Genomic DNA, 25,245 nt, shown 5'->3' with positions numbered 1-25,245 from the left:
CTGAGATAGACAGACAGAAGGAAAGACAGATTAGCATGCTGAGGAGGACTAAATTTCAGGTCACCACATAAAAGATGCCTCCCCAGAAAAATCAGCAAAGAGCATTTTCTGAACCCAGAGTGAGATAATCCAAGGGAGAGTACTATTTTATCAAATGCATCTGCACAGAAATAACAGCAGGCACACTCTCTATGACTTTATTCTCTTCCTTCTTATTGTGATAACCATACATGCAGTACAAACTCAATCCGTTCGAGAGTAATTAGAGGCTCACATGAAACCAAAGAGATCAGCACTTTACTTACATACTCTTTCTTTGACTAGAATAATAGGTTTACCATAGCAACCTGATTATAGAAGAAAAGCTACTACCAAATACATCCAAAACTCTCTTTAAAATGCCAGGGCATATAGAAACAATTAAACACTTGAGGGCTATAATAGTCTGCACCTTTTCACCCAGGAAAGCAAGCACAACACCTTGTGAGACTGAAGAGGAACAACTTGACTCCAGATGTTCCATTGCCTCTTGTTACACAAGGCTGGCTAATGTTTTTGAGCTGTACAGTAACTGCAGATCAAGGAGGCTTTGTGATGCTATTAAAAAGCCTAACATATCCAATATATATGTCTGAGGGACAAGGGTCCAAACCCAAAAATATCCGGATAATTACACAGGCATATTTACCAGCCTAGGAGCCTAATATTTCAAAGCACTAACAGTCAGTCATTCTTTATGTAATTTCTATAAAATCCTGCTTTCCTCACTCAGACAAAACTCCCACTGTAGACAATAGGAGTTTTACCTGAGGAAGTACTGACTGAAAACTGAATAGCTTCAAATATTCAGCCCTTTTAATTTTACCCACCACTTACTATACACACTTTTTCATTTCCTATTGTCCAGCCAGTGCTTGTAAAAAGAATAACTAAAGTGAGTACTGCCTACTGTGATATTAAATCTGCCCCCTCATGCAATTTGCTGTGACCATTAGCATCATGAATTTGAAGCAATTTTTAGCTGCCTACAGAGGGTGATTGAACCTTCCTTTCGTACAGGCAATTTTGATTTCAAAACAGTGTGCTAGAACTACATAATTTGTAGAAAAACAGATTTCTGCCCTTTTAATGCCTGAAAAAACACCAGAAAGGTTCAGAACACAGAACCACCAATGTAAAAGTGAACAGTAAATAAAAAAACTTTTCTTCCTTCAGAAATATCGCCTTTCCCTTTCCATAGCAGCACACATTTTCTCTGTGCATTTTATTGGGAATTCAGGCATTTTATACAAGAACAAGAAACAAAATGATTAATTTGGCTTTATGTAAAGCATTTGAAGCCAAATGGCAAAATTAGCTTCTGACCCAAGCTGGACTTGTGGTGGACCCATACCATGCTATGGGGAGGAATAGTACCTTACGAATGGTGTAAAATAGGAGATGGTCCCTTGAAGAGGGTGTGACAGGTTGGATCACAGAAACCCCCCTGGGAGCTGCCAACTGATGTGCCCAGACTACCTATGCTCCTGTTTTCCCTGCCAGCTTGGGACTCCAGCACCCTGTCTTGCTGAGCCAGACACTCCCATCTGCTCCAACAAAGACCCAGGGTCTGAATTACTTGTCCCAAAGTTTACCTGAAAAGAGTTCACAGAAGTGTGCTTGTCTTTAGCACTCAGATGCCCAACCCCCAATGGGGTTTAAACCCAAATAAATCCATTTTAACCTGTATAAAGCTTATGCAGGGTAAACTCATAAATTGTTCACCCTCTATAACACTGATAGAGAGATATGCACAGTTGTTTGCTCCCCCAGGTATTAATACATACTCTGAGTCAATTAATAAGTAAAAAGTGATTTTATTAAATACAGAAAGTAGGATTTAAGTGGTTCCAAGACAGAACAAAGTAAGTCACCAAGCAAAATAAAATAAAATGCGCAAATCTATGTCTAATCAAACTGAATACAGATAAGATCCTCACCAGTTCCAGAATGCTCTCTTTTATTGACTAATCTCCTTTTAGGCTGGGTCCAGCAACTACTCACACCCCCTGTAGTTACTGTCCTTTGTTCCAGTTTCCTTCAAGTATCCTGGGGGGTGGAAGGGCTCCCTCTTTAGCTAGCTGAAGACAAAATGGAGGGGTCCCAAATAGACTCTCTTGTAGATGGAGACCCCCTCCTTACTCTTATGCAAAGTCCAGTTCCAAGATGGAGTACTGGAGTCACCTGGGCAAGTCACATGTCCATGCATGACTCACAGTCTTTACAGGCAGAAGCCATTGTCCACATGGTATTTTGTATGTCTCCAGGAAGACTTCTTATGTGGACTGGAGCATTCCAAGATGCATTGTTCCCCAAATGCTTCCTGATCGGGTACTTAACCTTGCAAATTCCTTCCTAAAGAAGCAGACCAAATGCCTCATAAAGCTTGCTTAATTTCTAAGTAAGTATACAGCCAATATTCTTAATCTCAAGTAAAAAATGATATATGTGTACAAATAGGATGAATAGATATAGTAGATCATAACCTTTACAGAGATGTTACATGGCACAGGCAGCACAAGACATATTCCAGTTATGTCATATTCCCATAAAGCATTATGGGGTACAGCATCACAGAGGGGTCATGCCTTTAAGATAAAGCAGCATTCTGCCTCTTGGTATGGCCAGCTCACTCTACCAGTTAATGTGTGAGTAGGACCACAACCCCACCTCCTTGCCCCACTGTTCACCAAAGGCAAAGACCCTGCAAGTGCTGGGGCGGCAATTATGACAGGACGGGAGGCTTTGCCAGCAGGTAGTCTCCTTGCATACCCCACCCCTGAACAGACCTGCAAGATAAAGCCTGTCTCAATCTAGCCCCTAGCATTTGCTCTCAGCAGGGCTAAAGATTGCTTCCACATAGACAAGTCCTGAGGTTCCTTATCAGCTTTTACTCTGCTGTTTTGCCCACTTTCATGATTTTAAAGCCATTGTAATGCTAGCAGGTGGTCCTAACTCCCAGATAAAAAGTAAATTTCTAGCTCTCATGGTTTTAGAGAAAAGCTTGAAGTGATGTGAGTCCACCCTGAAATCTTGAAAGCAAAGAAATGGGGAGGAAAAAGCACCTTTTTTAAAGCTCATGATCTTGGCGGGGCCTGATTCTGACATGATTTTTGAACATTTAGAGTTGGCAATACTGCGGATGTGCTTCTAGTGCACAAATGGGAGCAGAGTATGCAGAAGGGTAGAACACTGGAAAACTACTTCAGAATTTGGCCCACAGAAAAGAGAAAAAATGCAATGTCTACTTCTGGAACATTGCACGGAAACTTTAATTGTTAGTTTTGATATGAGCACGTTACTGTTTATGCTTCCTGGCTGGATGGCCATAATGCTTAGAATCAAATTTCTGGTTGGAAGCACTCATATTTATAACTTCATTATTTGCTTTACAGAAATACTTTCTAATATTCATTCAAATTTGCTATTTCCATGTACCAGTCAGCTGAGCTGCTAGAAGGCTACATTCTTCAGCTTAAAGGAAGACAACAAATCTGTAGTTAGTGATGCAACTCTAGCTAGGGAGCATTGTAACTGCTGTGCTGTAGCAGTTTATCTTTGGAGCGTTATTCAGTAAGAGGAATTGGAAACTGCTAATTGTGGGTGCATGTAACTGGCTTATGGTAAAGCCTGGTACTGGATTCCTAAGAAGAAAAGAAAGTAAATCCTGTTATAATTTTCACTTTAGTATTTGGAGGATTCCTATAGAAAATCCAGCTGCAGTCTCCCAAGAAGGATATGAATTAGTGGTCTGTGCAAATACTTTAAGTCAGATAGAGCAGTTCTGTAGTACAGAACTGGTAAGTAAAGTAACACAGCTTACCTCCCCTCTGTGTAGGTTACACTTGAAAACAAAGGGAAAGAACTAAATTGTTATCCCTTTACCTGGGAGGTCACAACCCCCTACCCCTTAGGTCCAGGCAGAAGTTACGGCTCCCTCCTACCATTCTTCCATGTACTAGGTAGAAATCTTGCCCTGCTGCTTTTACTTATTCAGCATAAATCACAATATGGACGTGAACTGTTATTTTTCTTTGTGAAAGATAACAAGTTCAGCTGTTGAACTCTAGGAAAAGAAGTGCAAAACATGCTAAATGTGTTTACTGACTCCTGCTTTTCAATTCTATCCCTTCAGGATGCTTAGAACATAGCAACATTTCCCCTACACTGAGAAAAAAAGATTCTTTAAACAGCTGAATGTCTGGCTCGTCTCATCTGAGAGATGAAAAACTGGGACATATTTCTTTATGCAGATTCTGGACAACTGGGAGGTAGCTTTCCACGGGCAACTTGTAAACAATGTCATCTGTACTCTCTCCTGACATGTTGGAACAAGGAATAGTTTTCCCATTTTGCAAATATTTCATGAACATGCTTCAGCAGAGTTCAGTTTGTTTCAAAGCCTTTGCTGTGCTTGAAGATTTGTGACACTAAGGGATTTTCACCCTGTAGTTTGAGATTCAGAGCGTTGCGTTATGTCAGTAAGGAAAAAAGGATCGCACAACCAGTGCTGGCTGCTCAGTCTGGGGAGTTAACCGCTGCATGCAAAATGTGATTAAACTCTTGGGTGTAAATAATCCCTCCTGTAGTAAAGAACATCAGATCTTGCTTGTGTGGGTCCTTGCTTGTATGTCCAGTGTGAATGAGGCACATAGTATTAATCACAACACATCAGATTGTCACTGATATCTATGCTATGCTCAATGCTGCAATGATGGGCACATATGCTTATATGAGACCACATAGGTGGCCTGGTATCCTAATTCTGGCAGTGGCCCACACAGCATGCCTCAGAGGAAAGTGAAATCTCCCTATAATGCACCTAATCAATTGTGCAGTGCTTCACATGTGAAGAAGTTCCTTCCTATCCCCTATAGCAAGCACCTTTCATCTGGAAACGTGAGATGCTTTAGGACTCAGACCAATAGCTACAAGGGTCAAGAAGGATTCTCTCAGCACTGCAAAGTGGCTTGGTTAATTTTTTAAGAGGTGGTGGAGAGAAGATTGACTTCCTTTTAAAATTCATTCACTGATCACACTTTTTTTCTGTAGCACACTTGGAAACACCAAAGTCTACACCCAGCTCCTCTTATATGAGTGTGCAAAATTAGAAAGTAAAGATGTGAGCTTCAAATCCTGCATTAAAGTTTTATCATAATAAACAGAAAGTGAAAATTATGTTCTGAAAAAGAAATACCGAAGGGCTACGTAAGAAATAGACTTGGGGTATCAAACGAATTCTGTGAGGAGGGCCAAATTACCCTATGAGTCAGAGTCTGGGGACCAGAAATAAAAAATTCACAACAGGAGTCTAATTTTGCAGTTTTTGTCCAACTGTGGAATGTGACTCTTTACTTAGTTAAAATGAATGTGATATTTAGAAGACTTTAAAAAAGTAAAAGATTTACTCTTTTCTACTGTCCTGTAACTTACCCCACTGTGCACCCTCTCCTTTTGTGAGTTTTCCCTATTCTCTTCCAACACTTTTGGAATTTCTTACCCCCACCCCCAACCAGGGAAGTCATTTGAGAATCCTCCTCGGCCAAGCACTACCCAAAGGCTGATGTATCAAAGCAGCAGATGATGTAGAGTTCCAATGAGTGAGTAAATTGAGTCAGTACATTTCAACAAGATGCCCTTTGGATGGAAGAGAGACACACCCTCTTGCACAGTTCAGTGGATGCAGATCCCCTAACAAAGGCCCCTGGAGTAGTAGGGAAGCAGGTATAACTATATGCTATAGTTTTGATTAAGATGTCACTTGTTTTTTAAATCAATCAGAACAATGAAAACATGCCTGAGAACTCATAAAAAGTTATTGGCAGCATGACTGCCTCAAGAATATCAAGGCTGAAGTGCCCAGCTAGGGATATAAATGCTCCTGATAAGAGCTTCTTTGGATCACACAGACCTCAGATAAAATGAAAATTGCTTTAATAAATCTAAAGCAGTCTTTCCAGACTCCATACCATTCTGAGTAACTTTCTGGCTGCAGATTTTTAAAACAGCACTTATTCTTCCTGCTTTGCATTTTAAGAGTACAAAACGTTTGTTACTCACTCTAATGCAAGCACTTTCTGTTATCATCCCAGCCGAGCTTTCAATGACAAGCCTAGAGAAAGTGTGTTATTTCTATAGCACCAAGTCAAACCCAGCAACCACCTCCACCAGCACCGGTTCAGTTTCTGCAGCTTTCCTGGTATAGACACATTATTAGAATGGAACACCAGCAGATTCTGAAGCATGTGTACCATGAATGCCGCTACGCAGCTGGTGATCACGTGGGTGCCAAAGATCGTCAGTGATGGACAGCCCTTAAGCTGACCACCTTAACGATCTAGATAGAGATTGATCTGGGAAGTACTCAGAGACCTGCCATCATGACAATGATAAATAGTGGAGTAGATGCTTCTATATTTAGGAAAGTAGCCACCCTTACCGGTTGCCCGTCATCCTTGCCTTAGCCACAGTACAGCTTGTAAACTATGCTGGGGATGAGGCAATTGTTCCCATGAACGTTCTGAAGTGCTATGGAATCCTTGTCACAGCTCCTGTGCACTTCAGAAGCCCACAGAAACTGTTGCTTCAGCCCCGTCTTTAAGAGACTAGCTAATCCACCAAGGCCAGGTCTACACTACAAACTTACATCGGTATAACTAGGCTGCTCAGGGCTGTGAAAAATCCCCACCCCTGAGCAATGCAGTTAATCCAACCCAGCCCCCGTGTAGACAGCACTATGTTGATGGGAGAGCTTCGCCCATCAACATAGCTGCCAACTCTGGCGAAGGTGGATTAACTACAACAATGGGAGACACTCTCCCATTGGCGCAGTAGCATCTTCACTGAAGTGCTACAGCAGGGCAGGTGCACTGGTGCAGCTGCACCACTGCAGCGTTTTGAGTGTAGACCTGCCCTGAGAAGCTAACTAGCCATGCACACCTATCTGTGCAGCATATCCTTCCTTGAGTACTCAATAACGTTACTAAAAATATCAATTGTACATGCTCAGCACCTGATTTTCAGACTTGTGTGAGTCAGTCAGATCAAAACCACTGTCCTGTGAAATACAGCCATGCAGGGCCAGATTAAGGCAGGGGCTGTAGGGGCTGCAGCCCAGGGCCCCGTCTCAAGGAGGGGGGGCCCACAAAAATAAATCACAGGTAGCGATCTCCAGCTCCAAGCCGCTAAAAGTCCCGTGTCGCAGTGGGGCACTCAGGGAGGCTGCCTGCATGCCATGGCCCCATGACGCTTCCGGAAGCAGCTGGCTGCTAGCACATCTCTGCGGCCCTTGGTGGGCAGGGGGGGGGGAAGATGGCTCCGCGCTCTGCCCCCGCCCCTAGCAGTGGCCAATGTGAGCTACAGGGGTGGCGCTTGTGGGCACAGGCAGCACACGGAGACACGGTGTCCCTCTCCAGGGGCACGCAGAGACATGCCAGCAGCCGGCCACTTCCGGGAGTGGGCATGGGGCCACAGCACGCAGGCAACCTGCCTGAACCCTGCTGTGCCGCTGGCCGGGAGCTACCTGTGGTAAGCGCCTCTCGGCCAGAGCCTGCACCTCGCACCCCCTCCTCCACCCCAACCTCCTGCCCCAGATCAGAATCCCCCTTCTGCACCAAACTCCCTCCCAGGAAAAAGACTTGTATACAGGGCCCCCCAAAATCTAATAGTCCCGGGCCCACAGGCAAGTTAATCCGGCCCAGCAGCCATGCACTGCTCAATTCAGCAAGGACTATTTTCCATGCTAAACGTAAACTTTTAAACCTAGGTGGCTTTGACTCAGACTTTTTTTCTGAACAGAATTTGTCTCTTTTTTTTATCTGCTTTATTTCATAACAAGAAGAATGGATTTTCTTTTTTAAAAAAATCTCCCTCTTTCAACAAATGTCTAACACTTTTACTCAGAATTCTAAACAATTACCATTGGTAAGAGACCTAACAAGGAATGTTTGAGCCTAACTGGTCAGAGTTTCAAAAAGTTATAAGCTAGTGAAAATTAAGAGTTATAATAGAAAGTGTTATGCAACCTTAACAGTAGTGGTTTGAGACTAGCACCCTGCAATACTTTATAGAGGGACTGTGTCTGGAAGCTTAATTGCACAGTTGACATATGGCATCTGAGATAAACTCTTTTCCTTTTTGACAGACTAATAGCAAAGTACAACTTTTTCTTCTCTCCACAAATCCACTCAGTGCTACTCAACAGATTCAGTGTCAGATAGTCTTTTGCAGCTCTTGCTGATTAGTGGTGCTGATTTGTATCTTTCCCATTTTTTAAAAAAGTTGGGGGAAGAACCACTGCTGTGCTGTTACTTTGCTTTTCAGATTGTTAACTTGTTGACATCTGCTATCACCATCAAGACTGCACGCCTCCTCCATCTGTCTGCTCTCAGTAGCAGGGCTTTGAGGCGAGACTTCTTGAAGGCTGTAATTGTGTTGTTATATAGCAAGTAGAGCGAATTTCTACTGAGCTACACTGAAGAATTAATCAAGCTATAGTTCTTAGAAAAAACAGACTTTTAGTCACGCATTATACTTTTCCGAGTTAAACCCTTCTACAGTTTCTGCGCTGGGACATACCCTTGCAAAATACAATGACTATAGTTATGGGCACAAGTACTTGAAAGAGAGAAGGTGTTAGTGGAAGCCACCCCACAAAGGAGACATAAGTGAAGAAAAAGAGGCTGACAGAAGGCACTGTTATAGAGAAAAGAGCTGCGGAGACAGAGAAGAAGGGAGGTATTAGGAGAGTGGGCTGAGAAGCAGAAAAAGGGAGGACGGATACTGAGCCAAATCCCCAGGGTGTAATAGAGTAAAATTTCTTCCATGAAGGCTTCCTTCTCTTTCTCTCTCCCCCACAGAAAGCTGTCTTCTCTATCAGGGAAGCCCTTCTCTTATCCAGGAACGTCTCCTCAAATGGGTACTTTCTGTGTTTCCTCTCCCCCTCCTCCCCCCCGCCCCTGCTTTCCCCCACTAGGGCAGTGTTTTTCAAAGTACAGGTCAGGACCCAGTACTGGGTCACGGAATGTCAGGCACTGGGTCCCCTTGCTGATTCAAATTATAATGATCGTTGCCACGCGGCAGCTCTAAAGGGCCACGTGGCAGGGACCAGAAGAGGAGAGAGGTAGGGGGTGGGCGGGAACTGGGGAGGGGAGCAAGTTGGGGCTTGCAGGGCTGCTGTGGGCTTCTCTCCCAGAGCCCAGGAGCTCGCTGCTGCCAGCGGGGAGAGAGGGACCCTTCCCCTGGAGCTCCTGTGCTGCCTGCAGGGGAGAGAGGGGCCCTCCCCCTGAGCTAGCTGCTGCCGGCAGGGAGAGGGCTGGGGGGAGTCCTCTGGCCCTGGCCCCAGCCCCGGGGCAGCCTGCCTGCACCCCAAACCCCTCATACGTGGCCCCATCCCCGAGCCCAGACCCCCAGCATCCCAATCCTCTGCCCCAGCCCTGAGCCCCACCCTGCATCCTGAACCCCTCATCTCCAGGCCCACCCTAAAGCCCTAACCCCCAGAGCCCTCACCCCTGCACCCCACTCTCTGCCCTACCCTGGGCCACCTCCCACACTCCTTACCATAGGCTTACCAAGGCTGGTGTCAAGTGCTAGTTATGTAAAGTGGGTTAAGCTGGAATGTATTGCAATATTATGATTTTATGAAAACATTAGTCAAAAGATTATTGTGTTGCGTCACGGACATCAACAATTTTCTTTAACTGGATCATGGCAAAAATAGGTTGAAAACCACTGACCTAGAGTACCTGCACCATCTCTTGCTGAGCGTCTCCTTTCTATCACCATTTCCTCTGAGACGCTTTCAAAAACAGAAAGTAACAAGAAAAAGCCACCATGAGGTAACACCAATAAATCAAGTAAAGAGCACACTGCCGTCCACTAAAATTAATGTCTGTTCAGTAGAAATATGAAAAATGAAATATTATATTTGATTTAAAGGACATGACTTGAAACACTGTTGCTTCACCCTGACAACTATCAAGACAAATACGTCTCATTGCCTTTCAGTCATTCCAAATGTCTGATATTTAACACAAGCTTCCGTAAAAATATTTTCAAGGATAGGAGAAAACATAACAAAACGGCACAACAGAGGGGAAGCGATTAGATGTTTAAAACAAGAATAAGATATATGACACACAAGGACATTGTTGGAGAAACTGTGATTGCTCGTGAGTCATCCTAAAGTTTAATTCATTTGATTACCTTATCACTCAGAGGACTGACTGCTTACCCATTTTTTCTTACATGCGCTGCCATGTAATGAGTCATAGCACTAATTCCACAGAGATATTTAATTTGCAGATTAATTTACTAGAAAATGTCAACTGCTTTGTGGAAGTTTAATCACCAGTATGTTAACCTTGTTCATTTCCTGCTGAAGCTTGTTGTTCATTAGGCAGTAGATTTTAAAGATTTTTTTAGGCTTGTAATACAAGGATTTCTATTAAAATGTTTAAACCACTAGACAGTTTGCTCTTTGAAGTAATAGCCAAGATTAAAACAGCTGCGAAACACTAATATGCAATGATTTTACTGCATAGCAACCATCAATATTAGTTGCAGATAACAGACTGCTGAGTTCAGAAACCATGGCAACAGATGATGTCACCCTGTGTATCTACCTTATTGATTAACTTTCACCTCAACAAGATTTTTTTTCCAGAAATGAAAGACATTACTTAGCAACTACATCATTTCTATTGACTTGCTCCAAGTTAAAATGCCTTTAACCACCACTTCTAAGCAATTTTTTGAGCTAACCCACCAGATTAGGTACTAACCTCTCATTATCAGGCTTTTTGTAACACCACTGTCTAATACAAGGGGACTGCCAGCCACAAATCCCAATTGCTTTACACCAACTACAATTATTCTTGAGATAACACTTCTTTTTGATGGCTGAGAAGTTTGACTCTGAAAGGTAGTGTTCTCAAGAGAACAGAATGTGTAATGAAGGAATTAAAGGGCACGATCAGCCTGCTTTTGGAAGGCAAACATCATCTGAAAAATGACATATTCCTTTGTTTTGTTTTTTTCCTCTTTTGATTTCAAATCTCATTACTCAAATCTTTGTTGCAGGTCTCCTTGGATGTACAGAACACAAGAGGACTGGATAGCAATAATTTTAATCAGACTGTCAGTTGAGAGTTATTAAAGAAAGCCTGCTAAGTACTCTATTGATCATTCTATAGGGTCAAGCTTCTCTTCAAAAAACACCTGAACAAGGTCTCTAGTAACCCAGAAGGAAATGGAAATCTTTGTTACAGATATGACGAAACATCATCTGAAATACCAGTGTCCGTGGAGCTTTGTGCTTTGTTTTTTTAAAAGCAGAGCCGTTGTTATGAGAAGGATCTTGAACTCCTTAGACAAGCTCTGAACTGGTTGCTGGCAGTATGAAAGTTGACAGCAGCATTGAAAATAGCAGTCTGACATCCTGCAGAGGCCCAGCTGCTCTGTGAGAAGGAACGCCACCAGACACAAATCACACATTGCTGCCAAAAGTCCTGCCTCGGTTGGGACTGCCATGAATTTTGCAAATCAGTCCCCTGGGGAACTTGCTTCTCTATCTGTGTCCCAGGAATAGGTCCACAAAAAGCAGCAGTAGCACACAAGAACCTCGCCCAGCTGCCTCCATCTAAAATGCAGTTCAGGCTCCATGCCTCTGACAGTTGCACCTGACTGTTTCCTGGGAGAGAATCCCATTCAAAAAAACAGATGAGAGTCAGTAACTATGGCTGGGGAAGCTACAGCCTATGCGAATCAAAAGGAAGTCAGTCCCACCCAAAGGGCATGAGAAGGGGAAAGGGCCAGAGGGAAATCTATGGGTGGGGAGAGATAGAGATGCCTAGAAATGATGGCCAGAAGCGAAGTATTGACAAAGCTGATTTACATTTTTTTCTCATTAATCTGGGGCCTGCTAAAACCTTATATGCTGCAGGTGTGGTATAAGCATTCTAGAAAGATCTAGGGATATGTGATGGGTTCAATCACAGAAACCCCTTTGTGGCTGCTGACTAATGTGCCAAGACTACTTCTGCCCCCGCTTTCCCTGCCAGCTTGGGACTCCAGCACCCAGGGTCTGAACCACGTGGCCCAGAGCTGCAGACTTAACTGAAAGCAGCTTAAGAAGTGTTCCTGTCTTTAACACTCAGATACCCAGCTCCCAATGGGATCCAAACCCCAAAGAAATCCGTTTTACCCTGTATAAAGCTTATACAGGGTAAATTCATAAATTGTTTGCCCTCTATAACACTGATAGAGAGATATGCACAGCTTTCCCCCCCCTCCCCAGCGCAGGTATTAATACATACTCTGGGTTAATTAATAAGTATAAAGTGATTTTATTAAATACAGAAAGTAGGATTTAAGTGGTTCCAAGTAATAGCAGACAGAACAAAGTAAATTACTAAACAAAATAAAGTGAAACACTCAAGTCTAAACCTAATACAGTAAGAAAACTGAATACAGATAAAACCTCACCCTCAGATGTTTCAATAAGCTTCTATCACAGACTGGACTCCTTCCTAGTCTGGGCACAATCCTTTCCCCTGGTACAGTCCTTGTTCCAGCTCAGGTGGTAGCTAAAGGATTTCTCATGATTGCAGCCCCCTTTGTTCTGTTCCACCCACTTATATATTTTTTGCATAAGGCGGAAATCCTTTGTCCCTCTCTGGGTTCTCACCCCTCTTTCTAAATGGAAAAACACCTGGTTAAAGATGGATTCCAGTGCAGGTGACATGATCACATGCTACTGTAAGACTTCATTACTCACTTGCCAGCACACAGGTATACAGGAAGACTTATAAGTAAAACAGAGCCATCTACAGTCAATTGTCCTGGTTAATGGGAGCCATCAAGATTTCAAACCACCATTAATGGCCCACACTTTGCATAATTACAATAGGCCCTCAGAGTTATATTTCTAGTTTCAGATACAAGAATGATACATTCATACAAATAGGATGACCACATTCAGTAGATTATGAGCTTTGTAATGATACCTTACACGAGACCTTCTGCGTGAAGCATACCCCAGTTACATCATATTCACACTCATTAGCATAGTTTCATAAAATCATATAGGGTGCAACGTCACAGGATATATAATAGCTTTTCTCTTTCAATTTTTCCAGGAACATACCCTAAAATTCATCAGAATGCACACAAAATCCTCCAGCAGATGGAGAATTCAGGCACCCAAAAGTCTTCAGCCACTTGAAAATCCACTTGGGACATTATGCCTTTGAGAAGGAATGATCAAAATTAACTACACCTCTACCCCGATATAATGTTGTCCTTGGGAGTCAAAAAAATCTTACCACGTTATAGGTGAAACCGCGTTATATCGAACTTGCTTTGATCCACCGGAGAGCTGCTTTACTGCATTATATCTGAATTTGTGTTATATCGGGTCGCGTTATATAGGGGTAGAGGTGTATAAATAAAATGTATTATAAATCCAATCAATTTGAATTGAATTGCAGTTCTGTTCTTTTAAGGCAGTGGCTCTCAACCTTTCCAGACTATTATACCCCTTTCAGGAGTCTGATTTGTCTTGCATACCCCCAAGTTTCACCTCATTTAAAAACTACTTGCTTACAAAAATCAGACATAAAAATACAAAAATATCACAGCACACTATTACTTTCCCATTTTTACCATATAAATCAATTGTAATATAAATATTGTACTTCTATTTCAGTGTACAATATTCAGTATCCATACCCCTGTTGAGAACCACTGTTTAAACGACACACAAACACTTTTTAAAATGCACAATCACAAAGAAATTTTGGAAGCCAGGGCTATGTTTTACCAAACCTTATACAAAGAAGCGGAAGAGTCAGGTAAGAGTAATATAATTTCAAAATCTGTGAATAGATCAGAAACATTCCAAAGTCAAATGAAGCAGAAACAGAAAAGTTTAAATCCTCTACAGAAATTTCAGAAGTAAAGGATACTATAGAATTTATGAAAAAATTGACAGAATATACAGTAGAGGACATTGTAGAACTGTTAAAAATACCTGATGGGTATAGTGGAGAATTTTATAAAAAGTTTAAAAAATATCCATGTCCCTCTTATTTTGGAAGCAAGTACATATGAAGTTGTTACCTTGCCCGATACATTGGAGGATGGCCACGATCTCAATGGAGGACAAAGACAGTACAAACTGTACTATCTGTAGAACAAACTGCTAATTCCATATTGATTTACATTTTATTATGAAAAAAATGGAACTGCAGGCCAAAAAAAAAATCCCTGCAAGGAAAAAGCAGACTCTACTTCCCCAAAGGCAGTCAGCTACAGTACAACACTTTTAACCAGTAAGGCAAGAGAAAGACTAAGGAGAGGTGAGGAAGGGGACAAAGGCTGGCCAAGTGGAACACACCAAAGTGAAACCCTCTCATTAGCTCTGAATTTGTCTAATCTGTTTATGAGGAACTACCCATCTGTTCTTCACCAATGGAGCGGGGACTCAAGGAATAAAACTAAACATCTTAAATCCTGTCAGTGCCCACAATCATAACCAGAGCTATCCCTTACAGATAAATAACCTTGACCAACTCTTTTGTCCCATCCCTCCCCTCCTCAAATGGCTGACAGAGTGATTAGCTCTGAAATATATCTGGAACTTTAACAAATCCAGGCTCTGGTGGAACAGGAAAAGCCAAGCATGATCCATACCCCAGGTGTCCTACTGGAATGTGTCCTGAAGGCATCTCCATCCTCTTTTCTAGAAAGGCAGCTCTACAGCACAAATATCACCACTGACCACAAATGTGGCAATGTGGAATAAGGAGAGAGGCAGCCTCTTAGATAACCCAAGCTCAAACCATTGAACACTTTAAAGGTCAATAATAATACTTTGAATTCCAACCAGAAGCCACTGGCAAAAAGGAATGCAGCTATTGAAGCAATATATTTTGTGCTCCTGATGTAAAGCTCAGCCTAATATATGAGCTGCTGAATTGTAGCTCAAAATAGACTGCATTAAAGTAGACTAATCTCAAGATGACACAGGGTTGGATAAGCACAATGAAGTCTGCATAAAAAACTCAGCTTACCAAGTGCAGATGGATAAGCATGCTCTCTGACATGACTGCTACCCAAGCATCAGCCAGCACTCATGGCTCTTATAAGCCTCCTAACTTGCAGACCCCATTCACAAATAATCCCTCCACATCACCAATTAGTGGTGCTGTTGTTCTAACCAATTTTACTGGCTACTTGCCCAAACCAAATAACATTATCTCTTGTCTTTTTCAGACTGAGCCTCATCTAACTAGCCCTTATCCAGAACAGAATTATCTCTGGACACTAGCGGCTGATTCTCATTTACACTGATGTCACATTACACTGCCAGATCCATGTAAAGTGGCACCAGTGGAAATGAGAATCAGGCCCTAGGCCTTCCATTCCACTTCAGCAGCCAGGTTGGTGGTAATGGACATCTGCATCTGAATATCATCCATCTACCGCACACAATTTGTCCCTATTAGCCCTCCTCGAACCTTCATATTCTCATTGAACAAAGGGGTGAGAGACGGAGCAGAACCCTGTGGTGCCCAGCACATCAGAGCACTCAAGATGGATAAATAATTGCTCATTATCATACTCTGGGTTTTCCATTTCAAAATTAATTCCATCTCCTGCTAAGATGTCCTTTCTGATGATAGAAAATGAGCAGGTGGGAATAGACTGTGTCCACGCTGAGAATACTCTGGCATAATTGAGTCGCCTAGCTGGAATGCTGTACTTTCCCAGAGGTTGATCTTTTCTCCCCGGCTATTGATACTGTGGCCTCCCAAGTTTGCTATCTCTCAGTTCCACCCTCACAGGCCACTGTGGCTCATAAATAACTTTATGCAGATGAAGTGGGAGGAAATATGGCCAGGGCACTGCTAGGAGCAGAATCTTCATGCAACATAAATAATTTTAAAAGATTTGAACTATGGCTATGCAGAAGACAAAATAAAGTTTCTGTACTTCTACTCTAATGCGTGTAAAGTCACACACTACTTTATAGTGCCCTGTGAACCGCAGCTAGAGGAGTGCTGGGGCTGGCATACAAGGACTGTGGGTTAACAGGCTTGTTGCTGAGAGAGTAGGAAGGATGAAGATAATTCAACAAACTAATCAGCAAGAATTCATTTTTTTCCTATGTAAAATGGTGGGGGGTGGGCATAAGTGATGGGGGAGCTAACTGTAGAACACAGCAAAAGGCAGGAAATTATATTCAGATGTTAGGAGAAAGGAATAATGGGGCATTAGCTACGAAATAATCAGCAAACATATTTATCATCTCATCAGTAACGTGAAAATGCATGGCTCAAAATACACACAAGGGCACACATTAGAAAATGTATTTACACTTATTTAAGAAAGAAAGCAATCATCAGCTCCTTCCCCAGCAAAAGACACATCTGCTCTAGCAATTACAGTATATCCATCACACTGGGTAAGCCAGGCAGGTCAGTTCTATTCACCTGGCACAGGAACAGTTTGGATTTCAAAAGCTATGAAGAGGAAAGGGATCAGCAACAGCAACAGCTGCAGGTGACTGACAGAGCAGAGTGCTTTACAGCAAAAAGAGATAGATTGAGACTTCCCCCCTCAGTGATGAGAAGCCTGAGGGCAGGCAGATCACAGTGACAGAGTTAAAAAATTTTTGAAACCTTTATTAGCAGCTCTGGTATTGAAATAAATGATTCATTCATCTGTTCTGCCTCACAAGATCCCAACAATAAAGACATCACCAATTTCCAACTGCTATTCTCAATACCTTATTTATAGTTGCAATTAACAAAAAGAAACAAATGTATTTTCCTAAGGGCAGATGTATGCACACACACACGCTCTCTCTCTCAATACACACACAGTACACACACACAGGAATTTCCTTACCCCTTTGTAACTGGAGTTCTTCAAGATGTGTGTGTGTCTCTGTGTATTCCATTGTGGATATGCATGCGCTCCAAGTACCTGAGACCAGAGAGTTCTTGTAAGTAGTGTCTGTTAGTCTATGCCTGAGCCCTTGCTCGCCTCATGCTCCACACTAAGGATATAAGGAACAGCACATACTGACCACCTCTCCAGTTCCTTCTCTATGTGATTTAAAGCAGAGGAGGATAGGCAGTGGAATACAGGTAGGGACCACACATCTCAAAGAACTCCAGTTACAAAGGGATAAGTATCTTCTCTTTCTTTGAGCGTATTCCACTATGGGTGGCTGACAAGCAACACTCAGAAAGGAGGAGACCGAGGATGCAGACAATATGGATGCTTGCAGAACCCCTGTCCCAAAGGAGTAATCAGCAGAGGAGGCTTGGACCAAGGCATAATGTCTTGAGGACTGATGTTGGAACTCCATGTTGCAGCCTTGCAAATATCAAGCAGGAATACCTCCTGAAGTGATGCCACTGAGGCTGCTTGTGATTTTCATAGAGTGACCCCTTACCCATGTTGGGGAAGAAGTCGTGCATCGTGATAAGGTAGGCTACAACCAGAGACCCATTTGGAGATTCCCTGGGAGGAAATGGCTTGTCCTCTCAGTCATTCAGCCATGGCAATGAACAACCTAGGTGACTTTTTGATCTGTTTTGTTCTCTTCAGGCAAAATGCCAATGTTGTTTTTTTATTGAGGGAATGAAGTCTCTTATCTAGGATGAGAGCATGGGGCTTTGGGAAGAATGCAGGTAAGTGAATAGTCTAATTTGCATGAAACTATGAAACTACCTGAGCCATGAATTTCAGATAGTCGTAGCAAGATTTGGCCTTTATAGACTACTGGGAATGGAGGGTCTGCCATTAGGGCCCCAAGTTCACCTATCCTTCTGGCTGAGGTGATGATGAGGAAGACAACCTTCACTGACAGGTGAAGCATCAAACTTATAACTGGCCCTGCCATTCTCTTCAGTCAAGAGATCTGGGAAGGGTTGAATGCCGGCCACAAAGGTTGACACACATAGGAGATCTGGGAACCAGAACATTTGGGTGCTTTGTCCAATCAAATTTTCCAAAGAACTGGGGGTAGCATCAGGATAGAAGAAAAGCATACTTCAGATTCAAGGGAGTAGAAGAGCATCACCTCTAGAGTACCAGCCTTGAGTTCCCCTGGAACAGTAAATGGTGCACTGGGAGGTAGACAAGTTGCAGGTAGGGGTTCTGCACTTAGTGAAGATGCTGTTCACCACTAACTCATGCAACTCCTCACAAATTCTGGCCTCAGATCCATATACTCCATAAATATGGATGGGGAAAAAATTAGTATGTGTTGTGTTTGACAGACAAATATTCTATTCTAATCTATAGATGTTTTTATAATAGGCTCATCACTGTAGCAACTGAGCACTTGCAACCTGCTAACCATATGTCAAAATGCGTGAATCTGTAGCCATTCATTATGGCAGATTGTCCCCAACCAAACAAGTGTGGTTTTAGACCAAGACAAAAGTTATTCATGTAGTATTACTTTTAAAAGGTAGCCAAATTAGTAAGTAGGTTACTATTGACAACTGGAATTACCTGTCTACATGAGTTTGTGTACACCTAGCCAGTGGAAAGCTGAGTGACTGCTTGACTTATAGATATCACTCAGATAAATCAAATATCCAGATGGTAAGCCTAGCACGCAGGGACATCATATGGATTTGAGACTGTACCATTCATTATGAACACTGTGACAAAATGGCCAATGTTGGTGCAGTGCGTCCTGAGCTTTTCTTAGCTGGGGGCTAACACGCCACCCCCACTAGTGGCCCAAGAAGGTGGTAGAGGAGGGAAGCGGGGGAGGGGTCTAGGTTTCCTCCTCACTCAGAGCCCCAGCCCCTCTCAACCCCTGTGGGTTTCTTACCCTCTTCCCCCTCAGGTAGGGTTACCCTCAGTCCTTGATGCTGGGGAAGGGAGTCTTCCTGCCCTGCAGGGGAAGCATCTCTCTTCCTTCAGTTCTCTGGTCTTTCAAGTCTCAGCAACACACCTCCACACTTCAGTCCTCTCTCCTTCCTCGCACCCCCTGACTGCCTGAAGCAGGAGGTTTTTAGGTTCCTGACAGGGCCTTAATTGACTACAGGTGCTCCAATTAACCTGTAGCAACCCTTCCTAGTCTACAGGGAACCACGCCTTAATTAGCCTAGGGCTTATATATTTCCCCTCTACCACTCCACCACTGCTCCTTGGCCCTCCTGTATCACAACACCCACAATCAAAGAAAATCATTTAAACGATCAAATGCTGGAAATGATTCGATTTGCTCAGTGTAATATACATCATTGTAATGTGTTATTTAGATGGAGGTGTGAGAGAAGGGTATTGTTTTGCCATCACTACTATAGTTAAGGCTGTAAGAAAGCTGCAATATTTTTTGTTCAAAAGGTACAGCCACAGTTTATTAAAAGTTGTGGCTTGGGTATGCTCACACCAAAAGCACACCTCTGCCCTACATCCAGCCCTGCTCCCCTGACCCTGGGAGGGAGTTGCCATCACAGCTTGGAGCACACAGACTGGGCACCTTTACCCCAGTAGTGTCACAGGCTGCCCCTCTCCACACCCCTTCCTTGCAGTGGAGCTCCGTGCCATGCCGGGCTGCTGGGGGGCTCATTTCAGCATCACCCGCCCTTGGATGCTGCTGTCAGTGGCAGGGACTGACCTTTCTGCAGCTGGCTCCATGTGCCTCTGCTTCCCACCAACAATGAGAACAGCCTGGCTTGAAGAGGTGCCCCTGCATTGTGACCCTATGTGCCAGTTGGGCAGTCAGGCAACTGAGTGAGTGGGGCTGTGACCTGGTGTACGGGTGTCAGGACCCCAATAAGGGCAGTCAGGGCCCAGGCTTAGAATAGGGGCAAACCTAAGGCTGGGAGTAGCAGAGGAATGCAAAGTCAGGTTCTAGGCCAGGGTCAATACCAAGGGTCAGAGTCCAAGGCAGGAGAAAAAATCCAAATCAAGCCAAGGCCAAAGCCAGGAATTCAAACATAGGAACGGTAGTGGCAGCTACAGGAGCTCTGCACTGTTGCCTGGACACTTCCTGGATGGCTCTTTGGGTTTATATAGGGTGGGGAGCCAATCAGGAGCCAAGAAGCTGCTGCCTGTCCAATCCTTGAGGAGAGACTTCCCATGGTTTGTGTCCACAGTGGGTCAAGGGAAGTGGAGTGCAAGCTAGTTAGTGATTATGGTGTTAAGGACTGTAGTGGAGTTTTGTTTAAGTTTGGACTGAGAAAGTAATTTAGGATTTGGCTCATGGTTAATTATTCTTCCTAAAATGCCATGTGACTACCTGGCAGTTCTGCAGGCCTGTGTTCTAGACACATACTATACTATATTATACACATAAAAAATACACATACTAATAGGGTTGCAACACAGCAGTATCATGTTCTCCTTGTTGGCAGGGAGCAGCAGTTCATGGAGCCTGCAGTGGAGAGCCCAGTACCTGCCACTGGCAGCATTCAAGCAATAGAAGTGCTGAACTTTGTGGCATCTATAATTAAAAGTTTTGGTTACATAAGAAAATCACTGCTTGTGTTTTTCCTACCCTCTTAACAATAATAGATTACTGTCCTCATTTTCCCTTCAAATAAATTATGGCATTTAGCAAACACTGTATTTTCATTGCCCAGAAAATCATAGAATTTGGACTGATTAGAGCATCCTAGTCCTTATTCTACCAGAAAAAATGTGCTTTTTCAGAAAATTTCTGATAGAGAAATGTACTATAACGTGCAATTATATCTTTTACTTTCTGACCCTTGAAGAAATTATGACAGAAGTTCAGTGATTTTGCTTTCGGAACTTGAGTGTTTTATAGAACTGGAAACTTCTCCTTCCTGCACTCTTTTATATATGCAGTCAGAGAACCTTATGTGCGCATTCTGCAAACACAATACAACTTTGGCTAATAGAATATGAAGTTTCCCAATATATAAAATAATAGGGCACAAAATATATTTTGTTTTATTGATTCTGAGTAACACTTTAAAAATTTTAATTCTGGTAAGTGTATTTTGACAACCCCCATTAACACAGTAATGGCTTTAAATATCTAAAAGAATGTACTTAACAATCTTAACTAATTTTTGTTCTTTTGTGAAGGTGTCAGTAGAAACTTTATAGTTAAGTTTGAATTGAGATTTAGTCATTAAAGTAAGACTAAATTCCTTGTTTTTCAGTCTTAAATTATTGAAATTAGTCTCCATATTTAACATAACAGCTTCTCCTAGACCAACTGAATTTTCAGAATAATTTTCCTTCAAAAATGTATTCAATTTTTCAGAGAAAACATTTAATTTTTTTTATTTAGTCATAAGAGCCTCAAATTCCATTGGCTCCTTTTCCTAAAGGCTCACGGTAACAATGACGTAAAAGTCAAGGTCTTTATCTTCACAGCAGTCAAGGGCTTGGGCCCAGGATACCTAAGAGAACCTAAAGCTCTGCAGCTCAGGAACAATGGAACTTTCTACCACAAGGACAAAGCTGATCTGTGCAGGAGACAGAGAGCTTTCTCAGTCAGTCCAAGACTGTGGAATGAACCTCCATGGGAACTAAGGGCCATCAGAAAGCTCCCCACCTTTGGCTCCACATGCAAGGCATATTCTTTGATCCATCTTCTCTAATAGAAACACAGAACAGCATTAAAACATTAAAAAACAAGCAAAGAAAAAAACACCACAACAAAACACCCCGCTGTACACACAATTCTTTCCCTGCCGAGAAGTTGAGAGAAAGAACAAACCACTTGTGACTGATGGTAGTCATGTTGCTAAATGCTCTACAGGGAGGCTCTCAGAGTCTACGGTAATGAGGGTGGCATAAGAACGTACACAGAATAAAGTCCAGATTTCTCCCACATACAAGCACTGATAACATCTCACCAAGAGGTCACTTTTCAAATTTTTATATAGCACCAACTAAAAGTTACCCCCATGCTTTGTCATAATCTAGGTGAGCTCTGCAATGAGAGCCGATGGGAGTTGTCATACTTCTGTTTTTTGACGTTACCCAGCCTACCACCCTGAATCTCTGGTTCTGCTCCTTATACATTCCTTCCCACTCTTGACCTTTGAGAACCAGGTAAGGTGGCTAGATAGCAGGGGACATGGAGGGTGAGTGGGGATGGTGTCATGGTGCTGCTGTGATGAGTGACATTGTAGGGGGGGTAGGGGAAAAGGGTGTATGTGGAACAATGGTGTGGGAGGGGGAGTAGGATGATAGAAAGACAGAACAAGGAACAATGGTCTCAAGTTGCAGTGGGAGAGGACTAGGTTAGATATTAGGAAAAACTATTTCACTAGGAGGGTGGTGAAGCACTGCAATGGGTTACCTAGGGAGGTGGTGGAATCTCCATCCTTAGAGGTTTTTAAGGCCTAACATGACAAAGCCCTGGCTGGGATGATTTAGTTGGGGTTGGTCCTGCTTTGAGCAAGGGGTTGGACTAGATGACCTCCTGAGGTCTCTTCCAATCCTAATCTTCTATGATTCTAAGAAAGACAAGTATGCTCAAGGGTGGAATGGGCAGGAAGAGAATGAGGAGGGGAGCAGGTATGTGTTGAGAGTACGAAGGAGTGATGGGAGATGAGTCTCTGTGCTTCTACAGTGCACCAGGTGCAGGCAGCAGTGCCACGAAGAGCCCTGGATGTCCCAGGTTGTGTGCAGATGGAGCTTCACAAGACCTTGCTGGATTGTGTGTCGGAGAGCTGGGGTACCCAGCCTAAGAGTACACTGAAACCCGTAAGGTTAAGAATCACTTAACCTTAAAAATAAGTATGAGCTCAGAGTTAACCACCAAAAGATGGACTTTTCTGCTATGTGTATAGACCAGGGATCAGCAACCTTTGGCACACGGCCCATCAGGAAAAGCTGCTTGTGGGCTAGGATGGTTTGTTTACCTGCAGCGTCCGCAGGTTTGGCCGATCCCAGCTCCCCCTGGCTGTGGTTCCCCGTCCCAGGCCAATGGGGGCTGCAGGAAGCGGTGGCCAGCACATCCCTTGGCCTGTGCTGCTTCCCCCAGCCCTCATTGGCCTGGGACAGCAAACCGCAGCCAGTAGGAGCTGCAATCAGCCAAACCTGTGGATGCTGCAGGTAAACAAACCCTCCCGGCCTACCAGCAGTTTTTCCTGACAGGTCGTGTGCCAAAGGTTGCCAATCTCTGGTATAGACTTTACCTACAAACAGACATGTTGTGGTAATTTAGCTTCCTCGATCTGAGGTCAGTGGTCAGGTTGCGAGGAATTGGAGGTGTGCTTTGTGGCTAGTTATATGTTGAAAGTACAGGAGGATTTGTTGTGGAGCTCAGGAATCAGCAAGTGTATTATGATGTTTGGGTCAGGCGTGCAAGTTGAGGTTGTTGTGGATACAAAATGTGGCTTAGCTGGTGGTTTTCTGTTGCTCTTCATGATTATAGTGTTAAGGAATGCAGTGGAGTTTTGTTTAATTTTGGACTGAGAAAGTAACTTAGGATTTGGCTCATTGTTTAAATGCCATGGAGGTATGTCCTATTTTACAAAAAATACCAGAAGACAGGTGGCCTAATTCTGATCTCTACCACAGCAAAGCAGAAGGCTTGAAAAGCACAGATTAAAGACTAGAAATCAATGCTAAATGAGAGAGGAAGCCAGGAGTGGAACTCTAGTAGAAGTGTTACATGTACACAGCAGCTGGCAAAGGCAGACTGCATGGATGCATGGATGGATGAATAAAATTGATATACAAGCCAACTAATATATTGGAGTTTATTTAATGTTAAGAACCCTCTATACATCTTTTTAAAAAGTATACTCTTCTGTGCTTACTTGACAGGGACTTCACTGTGTAACAAAGTTCTCAAGATGATGTAATTTCAAGTCTATAGATTATGTTATGATGAAACAAACCAGCATCAATGCAACTCTTCAGGGATAAGTCATTACACCAAGACAATGTTAAAATGATGCCAATGTATATCTAGTCTGCAGAGATAGATGTCAAAAAAGAAATGAAGCAATATTGGAAGGCTATTGTGAATAAACTGCACTGACAAAATAAAAACAAAAAAGTCTGTTACTAGAAAAAATAAAATAATCTAAAAAATGTGTCAAAATATTTATTATAATACCATTGGGAAATAAATCCACAGAAGCAAGAGAATTCTTAGTTAAAGCTTCCACAGCACTCTCAATATAGTCCCCTATGCATAGGCCCTTATCTGGCCATACATCATGTTTGTGCCAAGGCATACTCTGGTCCCAACATCACTGGGCATCATTCCACACCATTGAAAAAATATTTCATTGCTATTGTGTTTTAGTATGTGTGTATGAACAAGTATCATCATACTGTGTATGAAGAAGTATAACTTTAATTCATCAAATGTAAAAGGCGTTAAGTCTCAAAGGCCTCGGCATGGAATATTTATGCTTTTGTGGGGTTAAGTTTAAGCCTTTACATTTTTATTCTGGAGATTTTGCTATGAGACTCCCCATGTTTAAGACTCCCAGTTATGGCCACCATCATTCGGGACTAAATTCACTTCAAAGTCAGTCTAAATTTTCAGCCACAGGGTTAATGGGGAGCCATATACCCTAAGTTTATATTAATACAGAGGTTTGTGTTTAAGATTACTCTATCCTACGTTTAAGAAAGATTACTCAAGATCATAAGCTAAATCCTGCATGGTATTGCTTTGGTGCACTAGTATATAGATGAAGGGATATTAGAAAGCTTCTTCCCCCTCCTTCTCCAAGCATATCCACTCAGCAGCAGGGCATAATTTCTGTTCAACACTAGGAAGGGGCCACCAGAGCACCATGATCTGCAGTAAGGGGAGAGGAGGAAGGTATGATTTCCCAAGTAGGGGATATGGCCAGGGGCCAAAGATAGCCATCACACTTGTTGCAGTCAGCAGCATGAGCCATCAGAGGGCATACATTGTATGTGTTCCCCTAGCCAGCCCTGAACACATCCTATCATGCATGAGGATGGGAGTATTGCATGAGTAAAGCAGGCAAGATGGACATACAGGAGAGAGGAAAAAGTGCAAGAACACCACCATCCACCATGTGTGGCCTGTGAAAAAGCCAGTGGAAATGGCAGTCTGCTGTCTCCTTGCCCCATCTGGTAAAAAGATAGTCCTGGAAGGGGTAGAGAAATGGCCAGGCCAAGGCTGATGCACTGCGAGAAGCGAGCTGTGCCACCCTCATGGATGTACAGCATACATCACCCATGTACACTGAT

General features: G+C 42.9%; 2 protein-coding genes across 2 annotated transcripts in view; one reads left to right on the top strand and one right to left on the bottom strand.

The window, feature by feature from the left end:
* Positions 1 to 11,264, top strand: part of FGF14 (fibroblast growth factor 14) — a 684,378-nt gene extending 673,114 nt beyond the window's left edge. Inside the window, exon 7 of the mRNA XM_039528332.1 lies at positions 11,119 to 11,264. Within this exon, the coding sequence (XP_039384266.1) occupies positions 11,119 to 11,184 (66 nt within the window). The 3' untranslated portion in view covers positions 11,185 to 11,264. The remainder of the gene's footprint in view (positions 1 to 11,118) is intronic.
* ITGBL1 (integrin subunit beta like 1) overlaps positions 1 to 25,245 on the bottom strand; it is a 216,250-nt gene that overhangs the window by 25,625 nt on the left and 165,380 nt on the right. The gene's annotated exons all lie outside the window — the stretch shown is intronic.

This window comes from Mauremys reevesii, linkage group 1 (assembly GCF_016161935.1).
Source record: "Mauremys reevesii isolate NIE-2019 linkage group 1, ASM1616193v1, whole genome shotgun sequence".
In the NCBI taxonomy this organism is placed as follows: domain Eukaryota; kingdom Metazoa; phylum Chordata; order Testudines; family Geoemydidae; genus Mauremys; species Mauremys reevesii.
This window is presented reverse-complemented; position numbering and strand designations above follow the sequence as displayed.